General features: G+C 41.9%; 1 protein-coding gene across 2 annotated transcripts; it reads right to left on the reverse strand.

Moving 5' to 3' along the window:
* Window positions 1–3,642: 3,642 nt before the first annotated feature.
* dctd (dCMP deaminase) lies at window positions 3,643–12,707 on the reverse strand. 2 transcript variants are annotated; one of them, XM_040187606.2, is made up of 7 exons: window positions 12,552–12,707; window positions 11,986–12,201; window positions 11,636–11,735; window positions 10,663–10,798; window positions 9,010–9,126; window positions 7,690–7,786; window positions 3,643–4,874 (listed from the first exon to the last, which is right to left on the reverse strand). In XM_040187606.2, the coding sequence occupies exons 2-7, from the start codon at window positions 12,015–12,017 to the stop codon at window positions 4,790–4,792; spliced, it is 567 nt and encodes a 188-aa protein (XP_040043540.1). In that variant the 5' UTR covers window positions 12,018–12,201; window positions 12,552–12,707; the 3' UTR covers window positions 3,643–4,789. The 2 variants fall into 2 exon arrangements, with proteins under 2 accessions (XP_040043540.1, XP_040043543.1); XM_040187609.2 differs by having other exon boundaries at window positions 11,636–11,732; window positions 12,552–12,663.
* Between the last annotated feature and the right edge of the window lie 108 nt (window positions 12,708–12,815).

Here is a 12,815-nt window from a genome sequence, read left to right on the forward strand (position 1 = left end):
CACTTGTAAAGAACATAATGTCATTGCTCTTGAGTTTCCCATTATTTCTACAACTCTGATTTTTCTCTGAGAGTGATTGGAACGGATACTTCTTTCGCACAAAAAAACATTCATGAAGTTTGGTTCTTTTATGACTTTATTATGGGTTAACAGAAAAAGTGATCAAATCTGCTGGGTCAAACATATACATACAGCAGTGCTAATATTTGGTTACATGTCAATTGGCCATTTTCACTTCAATTAGGCGCTTTTGATAGCCATCCACAAGCTTCTCGTTGACAAAATTGGTGCAGTTCAGTTAAATTTGATGGCTTTCTGACTTGTTTCTTCAGCATTGTCCACATGTTCTCAATGGGGTTTAAGTCAGGACTTTAGGAAGGCCATTGTAAAACCCTAATTCTAGCCTGGTTTAGCCATTCTATTACCACGTTTTATACGTGTTTGGGGTCATTTTCCTGTTGGAACACCTAACTGTGCCCAAGACCCAACCTTCGGGTTGATGATTTTTTCGGTTATCTTAAAGAATTTGAAGGTAATCCTCCTTCATTGTCCTATTTACTCTCTGTAAAGGACCAGTTCCATTGGCAGCAAAACAGCCCCACAGCGTAATACTACCACCACCGTGCTTGATGGTAGGCATGGTGTTCTTGGGGTTAAAGGCCTCACCTTTTCTCCTCCAAACATATTGCTGGGCATTGTGGCCAAACAGCTCGATTTTTGTTTTGTCTGACCACAGAACTTTCCTCCAGAAGGTCTTATCTTTTTCCAGCAGCAAACAGTCGAGCCTTAAGGTACCGCTTTTGCAGCAAGGGCTTCCTTCTTGCACGGCAGCCTCTCAGTCCATGGAGATACAAAACACGCTTGACTGGACACTGTCACTGTTCCAGCAGCTTCAAATTCTTGGTAGATCTGCGTTTTGGTGGTTGACTCACCCTCCTGACCAATTGTCTCTCAGCAGCAGGTGATGGCTTGCGTTCTCTTCCTGATCGTGGCAGTGACAAAACAGTGCCATGCAATTAATACTTACAAACAATTGTTTGCACTGTTGCTCTTGGGACCTGCAGCTGCTTTGAAATGGCTCCAAGTGACTTTCCTGACTTGTTTAAGTCAATGATTTGCTTTTTCAGATCCATGCTGAGCTCCTTTGACTTTCCCACTGTAGTATTTGTGGGCATTTGTATCCAATGAGCCCTATTTAAATGTGTCTGTTCCAATCACTCGATCAGAGAAAAATCTGACTTGTAGAAAGAACGGGAAACTCGAGAGACATGACATTACGTTCTTTACAAGTGTATGTAAACTTTTAACCACAGCTGTTGTCAAGTTGCCAGAGTCTTCCTACTTTGTTAAACTTTTCTCCAACTTGAAAGAGGGATTGAATGTTCTACGTGAAGATATAGGTTACTGGATTCCACTCAAATTGCTGACCGATTGAATGACTCAGCGTAGTTACATGGATTCGAATAACTGGCTTAGTCGGACTGAAATTTAATTATCCGTTTCATGTAAACACCTTTGTCCGACTATGTGTGGTCCGACTACGATCCGACTAACACCCCTGGATAACTCGATCCGATCCGGTTGATAGTTCTACTATTGCGGCATGTAACAGTGAATTGGATAAGGAACTGGACATAGCGTCTGTGCGCATGCTTGAGATCCTGACGGCGTCTTCTCTCCGTTATCAAATCAGCCAATAGCGCCATTCGCATTCGCTGTACTCCTATTAACATCATGCAAAAATAGTAGAGGGATGTAGCTTCACCTTGCTCTCCGTTCGCCATCTTTCTCGTAATGTTGATGTTGTTGTTGGTAGTGGTGAAGCGGTCAAGCGGAAATAGCTGTATCACAACTAGTTGTAATGAAAACAGCGCCACCTATCGTATCGGATATGACATGCTTTCGGCCGGATTTATTCACTGCCATGTCCATCCATCCATTGTCAAACCGCTTATCCTGCTCGCGGGGGGGCTGGAGTCCATCCCAGCCAACTTTGGGCGATAGACAGGGTACATCTGATCCCCAGAGCATGTCTTTAGACTCTGGGAGGAAGCCGGAGAACCCGGAGAGAACCAACGCAGACACGGGGAGAACATGCAGACTCCACACAGAAAGGCCTCTGGACGGAGTCGAACCCAGGACCTTCTTGCTGTGAGGCGACAGTGCTAACCACCACACCACCGTGCCGTCTTCACTGCCATGTATATTGGGATAATAGCACTTGCCCCGAAAGATAGCAACTAAGCAAAGGTTCGAATTATACCATCATGTAAACACACTGACTCACTTTTCAGGTTAGCAGCATTTGGTCACTTAATGATTATCTCAGGCAATTAATTAGGCAATCAGCCAGGCAATCAGGTAAAAAACCTTTAAAACACAAACAGAAACATAGAACACACATGAGTCCCCAGCAACATCACAGAGGCAAAAATATACACTTCAAAAGTCAAAGTTAAGCTGTTTAAAATGCAACAAACTATTTTTAGCAAAAAAAGCCCCAGTGCAGGACCAGCAGTAGACCTCAATCGAGTTAGGATTTTAAACATGGTTGGAAAGTTCCTTCTCTTACCGGCTGCCTCTCCAGACTTTGCGTAGGTAATTCAGCTTTGCACAACACTCAATCTACTGTGGCGTTTCAAACAACTCTTTTTACCTGCTGAGCTTCATTGAGCACCTGTTGTCCTCCTCTCGGGCGTGTGCACAAGTGATGGTGAAGTGCAATTGTTCCCTCCCCTCTTCTTCTGTTTTTTTTTATTTTTCATGCATTTTTCTTAAAACCCAAAGTATCCATCTTTGACTTGACAACTGTACACTGCAATACTTAATCGGTGCAATGTAGTTAATATAGTTTAATGCAGACACAGACTTGTTGCTGTAGATAACACAGATGCAGCTATGCCCGGTTTAAATGAGTCAGAAATAAGCATCTTTTAACCAGTGGGAGGCCACTAACCCCACGTCGAAATGTATAAAATGTGTATTTCCCCTTGGCTCCTGGTCCTCGAGCTGGAGCAGACTGTGAAAGCTCGGCGGCCCTCAATTTAGAAATATACTCTGCATGACTACCTCTATTGTTTATAAAAAACACTATATTATAAGTTAAGAAATTCAGTTCTAAGACTAAAGATTTTTGAACATAATGTTGATAAAAATCCTCTGAACAAAAGGAAAATGTTTTTTTAAATCAAGTTGAAGACAACGCCACATGAGTAGCAAGTGCACACAGAGTTGTCTGTATTCGGGTGCAGACTAATGATTCCAATATATTTGTAGACACTTGTGATGGAGATGAGCAGCAAATCAATACGACGGTGAAATGGGGCCCCAGATGCATTTACTGAGGGAGTTCTTCCTCCATGCAATGATAGTCAATAGGAACAACAATAAAATATCTGTGCCCATCAATGCTCCCACAAATACCTGCTTGCACAATAACAAAAAAAAAACAATACAGCTTGCAGATGGAATATTTGGAAATGCAAATGAGTGGAAAAAAAAATAATTTTACAGCGTTGAAAGAACGAAGAGTAGGATGACCACCACTTGGTCCAGTCACCCACCAGTTTAGTTCCTAACAAACTGCATTTGTCACTCTTGGACTAATTTGAACCGATAAAGATCACAGTTGACATGAGCTCATCAGGTCCAGCAGTTTATTGACTTCAACCGCAACGACCGATGACATGGTTGGATGGATCAGAGAACCTACATACACGTGTAACAATGGACAGAAGAACAGGAAACGGACAGACAGCTTCCATCCTAATGGCAAGTGCAATGATCAGGTACGACAATCCACAAAGTCGTGTTGCAAAAAAGCATTTTGCCAACTACAAAATAGTCTAAAACAACAAATTGTTAAACAGAATCTGGGGCAAAATTTTACTACAGTTGAAAGAAAGTCAATACAAAATACATTACAAACACTATCCCACCAACTGAAGACAGCAACATTTTTCAGGTAACAATTGTAAATGGTCATTAAAACTAAGATCCCTATCCCCAACAGGCAATTTATTAAAAAACAGTAATAAAACATGCTCAGTGTGTAAGAGGACACTCCTAACGTACAAAGCAGCTCCATTAATCCTTCCGATCTGACCAACTGTTATGTTATCATTGAATAGACACAAAGGCATTCACCTTGAGGAAATACTTCCCATGGGTCTCTGAGGCTTGCTGCCATGGGTGCTGCAGTAAAGTATTCAATGCCCCTCAGAAAAAAAAAAAAAAAACTCAACCAAGAGGTTGAACAGACTAAATTCTAAAAAGGTTCCTGGTTAGACAGGTTGGATGAACCAGATTTTAAAACGACTGAATGCAGCTTCCACTCAGAAGGTAAAAGGTCAAATGACCTAATGGTCAAGGTGCCTGCCTCTACGCTCTACTAGAAACTTTTTTGAAGGAGGGGGAAAAATAAGCAGACAGACGAGAGAAGATCAGACTCACAGCTAAATATTTTCCATATTAACACTGGAGACAGTATGATGGAGGTCTCTGTGAGCCTGAGCCCACAGGGAGTCCAAAAAAGAAAAGAAAAAATGCAGCAAGACCTTCTGCCACAGCCATCCACAAAGGGCCGAGCGACAAAATAAACCATCTTTAATATCCAGTTAATCAGAATATGAAAAGGCGCCAAAGTTAAGGTGTCCTTCAGTTTTCCTTTGGACAAAGCAGGGGGGCAAGGAGACATACAGAAGAAGTCATCAAAGTCCCTTTCATTCCTGTCAGTCTGGCTCTGCCTTCCTGCCTCATTCAGCTCCCCAAGGTGAGCCGCCAGCTTTCTTCACTCGGTCGTGCTGTTCAGCATTCCAGGGTGGTTAATGGAATTAAAATCAATGACAATCTTGCTCCTTTTGGGCTTGAACTGCCTGCAAGACACAAAGTGAAAAAACAGACAGCACACGAGTAGTCAGAAACGCACCGCTATGAGGACACCACATGAAACACGGAGCAGGATAAAAGGGACAACTTCATCGTCTCATCAAGTCATATCCATCCCCAAACCCTGATACATGCTGCGGAGCTCTGGGAAACTTGGGCGACTGTGGGTGTGTGGGGAGCACGGTCATCCTCCAATAGGAGGGTTGTCGGTTCAATCCCAGGCCCGGCTAACCGGCATGTCCATGTGTCCTTGGGCAAGACACAACATTGCTCCTGTAGCTGCGGCTACAGTGTGTGAATGTTAGTTACTGATGGGCAGGTGTCACTGTGTATGGTTCTCCTGTTATCAGTGTATGGGTGAATGATGTCATGTAGTGTTAAAGCGCTTTGAGTGGTTGGACTAGACTAGACAAGCGCTATACAAGTACAGTCCATTTACGTGCACAAATGAGGCATTTACAGGCAAGGAACATATCACAAACTTCAACACACGTGCAAAGTGTTGAAACCAAAAACAAAAAGGGAATTTCCCACTAATCAGACAATGGTAACAGCCCAAAATGAAAACATATATCTAGGACTTCTACTAGCACCCACCAATAGCTTGCACAGAATATTTTATTTCTTGAATATCAAAGTAAAAACGGTTAAACGGTAATACTGAAGAGCTGGACCTGCCAGACTCAGGCTTCTATTCTACGATCACTGGACCACATCAAATGCACTCCGGTGATTCCCATTTCACCATACGGGACACTGCTGGCATCAACCAGTTAGACCTCCTTTGAATTAGGTCAGTCACTTTAATGGGGTTGAATATCAATGCAAACATTTTAGACTACATATTTTTTATTCATTCATTCATGGACTTTAGTTTGTCAAAATCTGTTATCGCTTGGATATGAAAGAAGCCCTTTTGGCTAATTCTTGTCAAATAAGCTAATAAGCTAATTATACTAATGACCATATGTGTAAAGTCAACAAAAAGGGGGAAAAAGCTGCTCTGCGGTTCAGAAATTATATATTCAAATCAGCATTCCGGCTCATTGTTAAAAAAAGGCAGGACTCTCTCTTGGCCGTAGCTGTGCTACATCTTTTCCTGCGTCTATGTAGCGAATGTCTGTCTGTCTGTGACTGAATGACTGTCATAGATGGACAACTGCAGCAGAGACCCTAGGAACTATTTCTCAGCTTTAGAGACCTGACCTTTAATTGAATGACCCAGGAGGCCTTGGAGCACTCTCATCACCACCCGCTTCCTGCAGGTCATGACTGCCATTGTTCGCTGCGGTGGATCCAATTCCATCAGAGTCCAGAGAGGGCTCAAGTAGGCTTGTGTCACAAGCTCCATTTCATGCACCATTTACCCAACTAGTACAAGAGCGGTGTTGTATCCATGAGGAGCACCAATCTGGAGTTACCCCCTTGCCTTAATGTTGGTATGGATAACGCAAGTGGAGGAAATTGCTATTTTTAGTGGTAGTTCATAAGTTGAATTATTTAATTTGCGATGTATTTACAGCGCTTTAGTTTTTCCTCATTTTGTTATGTTCTAAACAGATATTTTCCTCAGAATTCTACACACATTTACCTCACCACCCCAAAGTGGAAAAGGTTTTGAGGACATTATTGCAAATCTATTTAACTTTTAACATTAAAAAAATCCCATGTATATGTAGTATTCACAGCCTTGGCAGTCAAACTTCAGCTCAGGTGCGTCCGGTTTACACTTATTATCAATGAGATATTTCTACAACTGGACTGGAGTCCACTTGAGGTAAATTCACTTGGCCCATTCCATCCTAAAGTAGAGCATGGTGGTGGGGTGTTTTTCAGCGGGAGGAACTGGGAGACTAGTCAGGATTGAGGGAAAGAGACAGAGACATCCTGGATTAAAACCTGCTGCAGAGCGGTCTGGACCTCAGACGGGTCCATCTTTTAACAGAAAAGGACCCGAAGCACCCAGCCAGGACAAAAGGAGTGGCTTGGGGACAACTCTGAATGTCCTGGAGTGTCCCAGCCAGAGCGCTGACATGAACATCTCTGGAGAGGTCTGAAGATGGCTGGGCGGTTTACCAGTTAGAACTTTCCTTCATTCTTCGCACACTGTCATACCGTTGTATAGCTGTAACAAATTACACCGCCGAACTGCATGCTGGGTACAGCTCGCCCGCTATCATGAAGAAACTCTGTTGCTATGTAAAAACACAGAAAAGAGCGATGCAGGAGGACCAACGAGAGACCAGAAAGCACCAATACAACTTGTGCCCAAGAGAGGAGCGTTGTCTGTTTGGAGGGTTTGAAAAATCTGACGCAAGTTGGATCAGAAAACGATTTATTGCAAGTTGTATTTATTCCAAAAATAGATGTGCAGTGCTTGTAGCATCATACCTACAAGCACTACTTCAAAATGTGGAAAAAGTGCAGCACTGTGAACACGTTCTGGAAGCATTTTATTTTTGTTGACACTAGAGGAACTTGTTGCTACCAACCAAATAAAAGAGTGCATCAGGGGCCTTTGGACAGAGGTTTGTTTTCAGATATTTATTTTCTCACTGGTCATGGTGGTACACAATTATTTGCACCTCACCATGAAAGCTCAGCACTGCTGTGTGAGGGGTCAAATGCAAGTCTTGTTTGTAAACATCCTACAGATTTTTGGAAATGTGTAATTCTAATTGTTGGTGCAACAAAACAAGGTTAAATACTATTCCATCACAGAACATTTTGTTGCTGCATCTTGGTGAGAGTGCGCCATTGCTTCATGAATGCTGGAGAACAGTACAAGCGTTTGTTACTCACCTGTATTCTATGCCCGCCATCGTGAGCAGCCTTCTGGACGCGGCCATCCCTGGTGTGTCATGGTACTTATCAGACAGAAAGACGACTTCCTTGATACCTGGACAGACAAAGTGGGGGTTGTTTACAGACACAAGAGTGCAAAATAAAAACCATTATTAGTCTTCTTAGCAGAGACGAGCGTCTAACCTGGGAAAGTGCACAACAAAGACTAAAGGAATAGAAGGCAGAGGTGCTTTAGCTTCAGCTAACCGTTGGATCAATCCAACTGTTGTGGAAAGAGCTGGTAAAGTGACTAATGGAAAATGTTAAAACTGTCTGAGTATTGATCAATTACAATGTTTTCATAATGTCTCACATGTGACCTCTTAAAATGTAGTGTTAACTGTTGTGTAATGGGAATGAATCCAGGTATTTGAAGGAGATGTTTTAGCAACATAAACTAGATATAAGATATGAGACATCAAATATGAGCGGTTTACATTACCACAAGCAGATTAGTGGCAGGATTGGTTTTAATTGTAACTCCATTTGAATTGTGTGCATTAATGAAAAAACATTATGAATGACTAAACAAAGTAAAAGGATAACATTTACAATTGTTGATGTTTTTTGGCTTCAGAGCAGATTTGAAATTATATTTAAAAAAGGCTGGATTCCTTTATGCAGGCTGGTATAATCAAACAAAGGCTCCGTATCCACAAATGACTTTTGACAATGACTCTTTCTCACACACAAACCCGCTCGGGAAGGTTTCCCTTCATGCCATGAAATCATTTACTTGAAATAGACAGTAAAAATAATGAATACAGAAGTTAGTGGAGTCTGCAGGACACGGACCATTATCGAGAGGAGTAGAGGTCATATTAGGGTTACAGTGATAATATAATAATATTTTTGTTTGAGAGGTTTCCCCAGGAGAAGATCCGTATATCAAACATTGAAACAAATAAGAAATTAAATGAAAATTGATTAGCTAACGTAATTAGCTAACTTAATGATTTATTTTGGGATAAAGGTTTTTTGCTTGTACAAGTTCAATATGAATGAAGACCAGTCTTATTTGGACGTGAAGATTTTTTTTACACGGAAAATGCAGTTTAGCTCATCTCCTTTGGCATGAATGTTCATTGCAAAATGAATATCCAAATTCACCGAAAAAAAAGATGTGTTCAAAACTAAACAAAATCTTTAGAAATATATATATTATATAGCAACAGATACACTCATTTAGCAGCATCATCAGTAACAAACAAATGTATCAGAAAGAAGAAAAAGAGCTGCCGCTGGAGGTGAGAGTGTGCGTGTGCTGCAAACACCCACCGGCCTGGATGATGAGCTTGGCACACTCGTTGCAGGGGAACAAAGCCACGTACATGGTGCATCCTTTCACATCAGCGCTGTTCTTGTTCATGATGGCATTCAGCTCTGCGTGGCACACTGGGGGACAGAGTGTTGCGATAAGACCCAGTGAGTACAACTGTTTTAGTTTGGAATGCAATCAAGCAAACCTTAGAGACCCAGGCTTATCATACAAGAGCCTGGCCCCATAGGGGCATTAGCATTAGAGAAAGGCTTAGGAGCATCAAGAGGGAACTTGGAGTTGAGGCGCTACTGCTTTATGTCAAAAGGAGTCTGTTTAGGCATGTCGTTAGGGGCCTATTGGACGCCTCCAACTCATACAGGTTCACACACATTTTGACCAATGGATTTCCATGACATTTATCAAAATTTCCATGACCAAACATTTTATGAAATCTCAATCCAAAACAAGGATTGACGGCAATGAAGAACGTTTTTTTTTACGTCAAATTATGAACAATATATGAACTGTTAACAGTACACTTATAGGCTGTCTGTAAGAGCCAGACATGGATAAAATAGTTAATTGGAAATTTGGGGAATAGTAATCATTTAAGTTGATTTATGCTCATTGCGCAATAACTAAAAGATATGTAAAATGTTAGATTGCGCTCCTTGTTTGTCTCCATTTATTGACGTCATTATTGCAGCAGGTTCAACACAGAAGCGATGCATGAGGCACGAGAGCATATAGTTGTTGTGTGATAGAATTTATTATTTGTTAAGCAGCCATTCATGATGCCTCACCCCTATCAGTTAATGCCCTGCCCCCTATGACAGATCAGGGTCAAAAGTCTGAATGTAAAAAAAAGATTTGAAACTTGAAAAGATACATTTTAAATCTAAATGGGCGATAGTGGCATCGGGAACCGCAAGGTTGGTGGTTCAAATCCTAGCTGCTCCATGTCCCATGTCGAAGTGTCCCTGAGCAAAACACCCAACCCCTAACTGCTCCCCAAGCAAAATGTAAAAAAACAAAAACGTGTGCTGAAAATGCAATGAAAGTCGCTTTGGCTATGTAATGTAAAAATCGGAAAATACAAAATCTTCAACCCGAAAAATATAATACAGTGAATAAAATATAATATAAAATAAATAAATAAATAAATGAAGATTGAAAAAAAAATATTTTGTTCAAAATGATAGAACTGAGTCAAAATTATATTCAACCCCAAAATAGGTTTACATTTACATGTTTTTCAAATGGTGAAAACTTTTGACTTGTATGTGTCTCCATAGGCTCGTTAATTCCGGGACGAGTCTTAGTCCAAACACCACTTTTGTCAAGGTGCTTATAATTAGTGGAAAAAAATATGCAGATAACTTATTTACACCCAAAACCAACCTGGGGTAAGAGGGAGATAAAGAAAAAGCGCACCAGAGAGAAACATTATTTATCCTCTAGCACTCTCTACAGGCTAGTTTAGAACTCAGCAGCAACCCGGGGACAACTAATGGATTACTCATTGCATCACTTCCGATATCTGATGATTGCTATTGAGTTCTGTGTTGTGGGGATGAAACCAGGAGCTCTTTGCCTTCAGTTTCCTCATTCCAACACTTTAAATACAGAAAAAAGGGATAAAACGGAGTGTGCACATGCACCATTCTCACCATAGGGGTATTTTGTGTCAAGCCAGTTGTCATCACAACGGGACCAGGGTAGCTCGTCATCATCACAGCCATTGGGCATACCGTTGTAACCTATGCCCACTATCTTATTCTCCTGGTTTACTATACACGCGCCCACCTGCAGAGAGGGACAGAACATCCACAGTTTGGTCTGGCTGCAGTTTTTAAAAGCCAGAATTGTTGAGTCTCATGAAATAATACATCACTAAATATAACTACATTCAGAAGCATCTCAAACTCTGAAGGGGCAGAAATGATCCCTAAATTCTGCTTTTATTTCAAGGACATCGACAGTTCCCCGGTTCCCCTTGTCTGCTGTGGAACGGTTTTCTACACAGTCCACATTTTGCCCTCTCGGACCTTGGTTTTGCAAGGCCCAGTGGCCTTTCTCTGTGGAGTCTGCATGTTCTCCCCGTGTCTGCGTGGGTTCTCTCCGGGTTCTCCAGCTTCCTCCCACAGTCCAAAGACATGCTCTGGGGATCAGGTTGACTGGTGACTCTAAATTGCCTGTAGGTGTGTGAATGGTTGTATGTCTCTGTGTAGCCCTGCGATTGCCCCCCCCCGCGACCCTGTGTGCAGGATAAGTGGTTTGAAGATGGATGGATGGATGGATACAGGTATACATTTGTTGTCCATCTAAATGAACCACATGTTATATTACACAGTTATCTGTAAGGCCACAGCTTTGGCTAAACTTTCTGCGTTTACAACAACTTAAAAAATAATGGTTTGAATGGACAGGTCTGTGACCTCTTGATCTGAGACATGGTGTTCCGTGAAAGAAAAGGATCAGTTACAATAATTAAATCAATTCAGGATTGCAACATACAGTAACTCTGTGGCATTACACATTTATTCTTGTAGAGTTGACTTTTTAAAAACATCTTCATACGCCTCTGTCCAATATGTATTGCTAATAAAGTCCTATAAAGTCCTAATAAAAAAAGAAACAAACCTGTGAGCTCGGGTCTTTGCTCCTTTGGGCCGATAGAAAGGCTACAGCCATAAAGTATTCAGGCCATTCTAGGTAGTCCTGCCTCCTCCTAGAGGTGCTGCTAGAGAAACACACAGAAGACATATTGACGGAAAAAAAGTCGACGTACACGTTATGTTGTGTCATGTTCTACACGGTGTAAGGTTATGGGTTAATAGATGGAGCTCAAATGCTCAGACTAGTGTTTGAAATAGGATACACTGAGAAATACTGACCGCAGCACAGAGGAAACAACTTAACAGTGCGGGGCTCCAACATGTGGGCGAACAAAGTTAAGGAAGGAACATTCCGAGAACACGGACACGAGTTACCTTGCTGGCTTGGGCTGCTGAACGTCTTCCATAGTCTTCTGAATACTGGTCTAGTCTTAGTGAGGCGGCTGTGCTTTTCTCTGCAGTTATTTGCGGGTTTATCCACGTTGAGCGTCACAGCCAGCCGGGCAGAAAACTACGTCACACCACGTCACGCGTGAAATCTCCCGCGTTTTCGGTGCCCGGATCTTTGCCTTACAGGAGAAACGCCCACTCCTGTAGGTGAGGTGAATCGAACGGCTGCAGTCACAACCATGAGCGTAGTAGCCCAATCAGCTTTAACGAGTACAATATGTGAGAGAGAACAGTATACAGACGGTGAGAAAGTGGGTCCTAAACATAACGGCTATGGTCGAGACTGCCTGCCAAGTGTTTTGGGGGAAAATACAGACTGATATTTAATTGATATTGATAATCTATTGGATGCAACAATTAACATCATTATTCAATATTTATACAAACTAGTTTTCCCAACCATTTAATCAAAGTTTGCAGAAAAAGTTACTTTACTGCAATCATAGCAGTAGGAGATACAACCGATACAACCACCATCCAAAGAAACCTACCGCGTTTAGAAGGATTCAATGGTCCAACAGATGAACTGATCTCAATGTCACATGTTCCGTAAAAGTTTACTCTTCGGAAGGTTAAAGACCAGTTGAGCTGCTGCATTCTGGATGAGCTGCAGAGGTCGAATGGCGGTGTCGGAGAGACCTGCCAGGAGAGAGTCCGAGCGGGAGATGACAAGAGCCTGAATCAGTACCTGCGCTGCCTTCTGAGTGAGGGGACGTATTCTCCTGATGTTGTAGAGCGTGTATCTACAGGATCAT

This window comes from Gasterosteus aculeatus, chromosome 9 (genome assembly GCF_964276395.1).
Source record: "Gasterosteus aculeatus chromosome 9, fGasAcu3.hap1.1, whole genome shotgun sequence".
Classification (NCBI taxonomy): Eukaryota; Metazoa; Chordata; class Actinopteri; order Perciformes; family Gasterosteidae; genus Gasterosteus; species Gasterosteus aculeatus.

Excerpts from the sequence above, each read along its gene's own strand:
- dctd (XM_040187606.2), bottom strand. The coding sequence starts at position 12,017 with ATGGAAGACGTTCAGCAGCCCAAGCCAGCAAG. Across the intron at positions 10,799-11,635 it reads GCAAAGACCCGAGCTCACAG|GTGGGCGCGTGTATAGTAAA; the intron begins GTTTGTTTCTTT and ends CCCTCTCTGCAG. Across the intron at positions 4,875-7,689 it reads ATGGCGGGCATAGAATACAG|GCAGTTCAAGCCCAAAAGGA; the intron begins GTGAGTAACAAA and ends TGTGTCTTGCAG.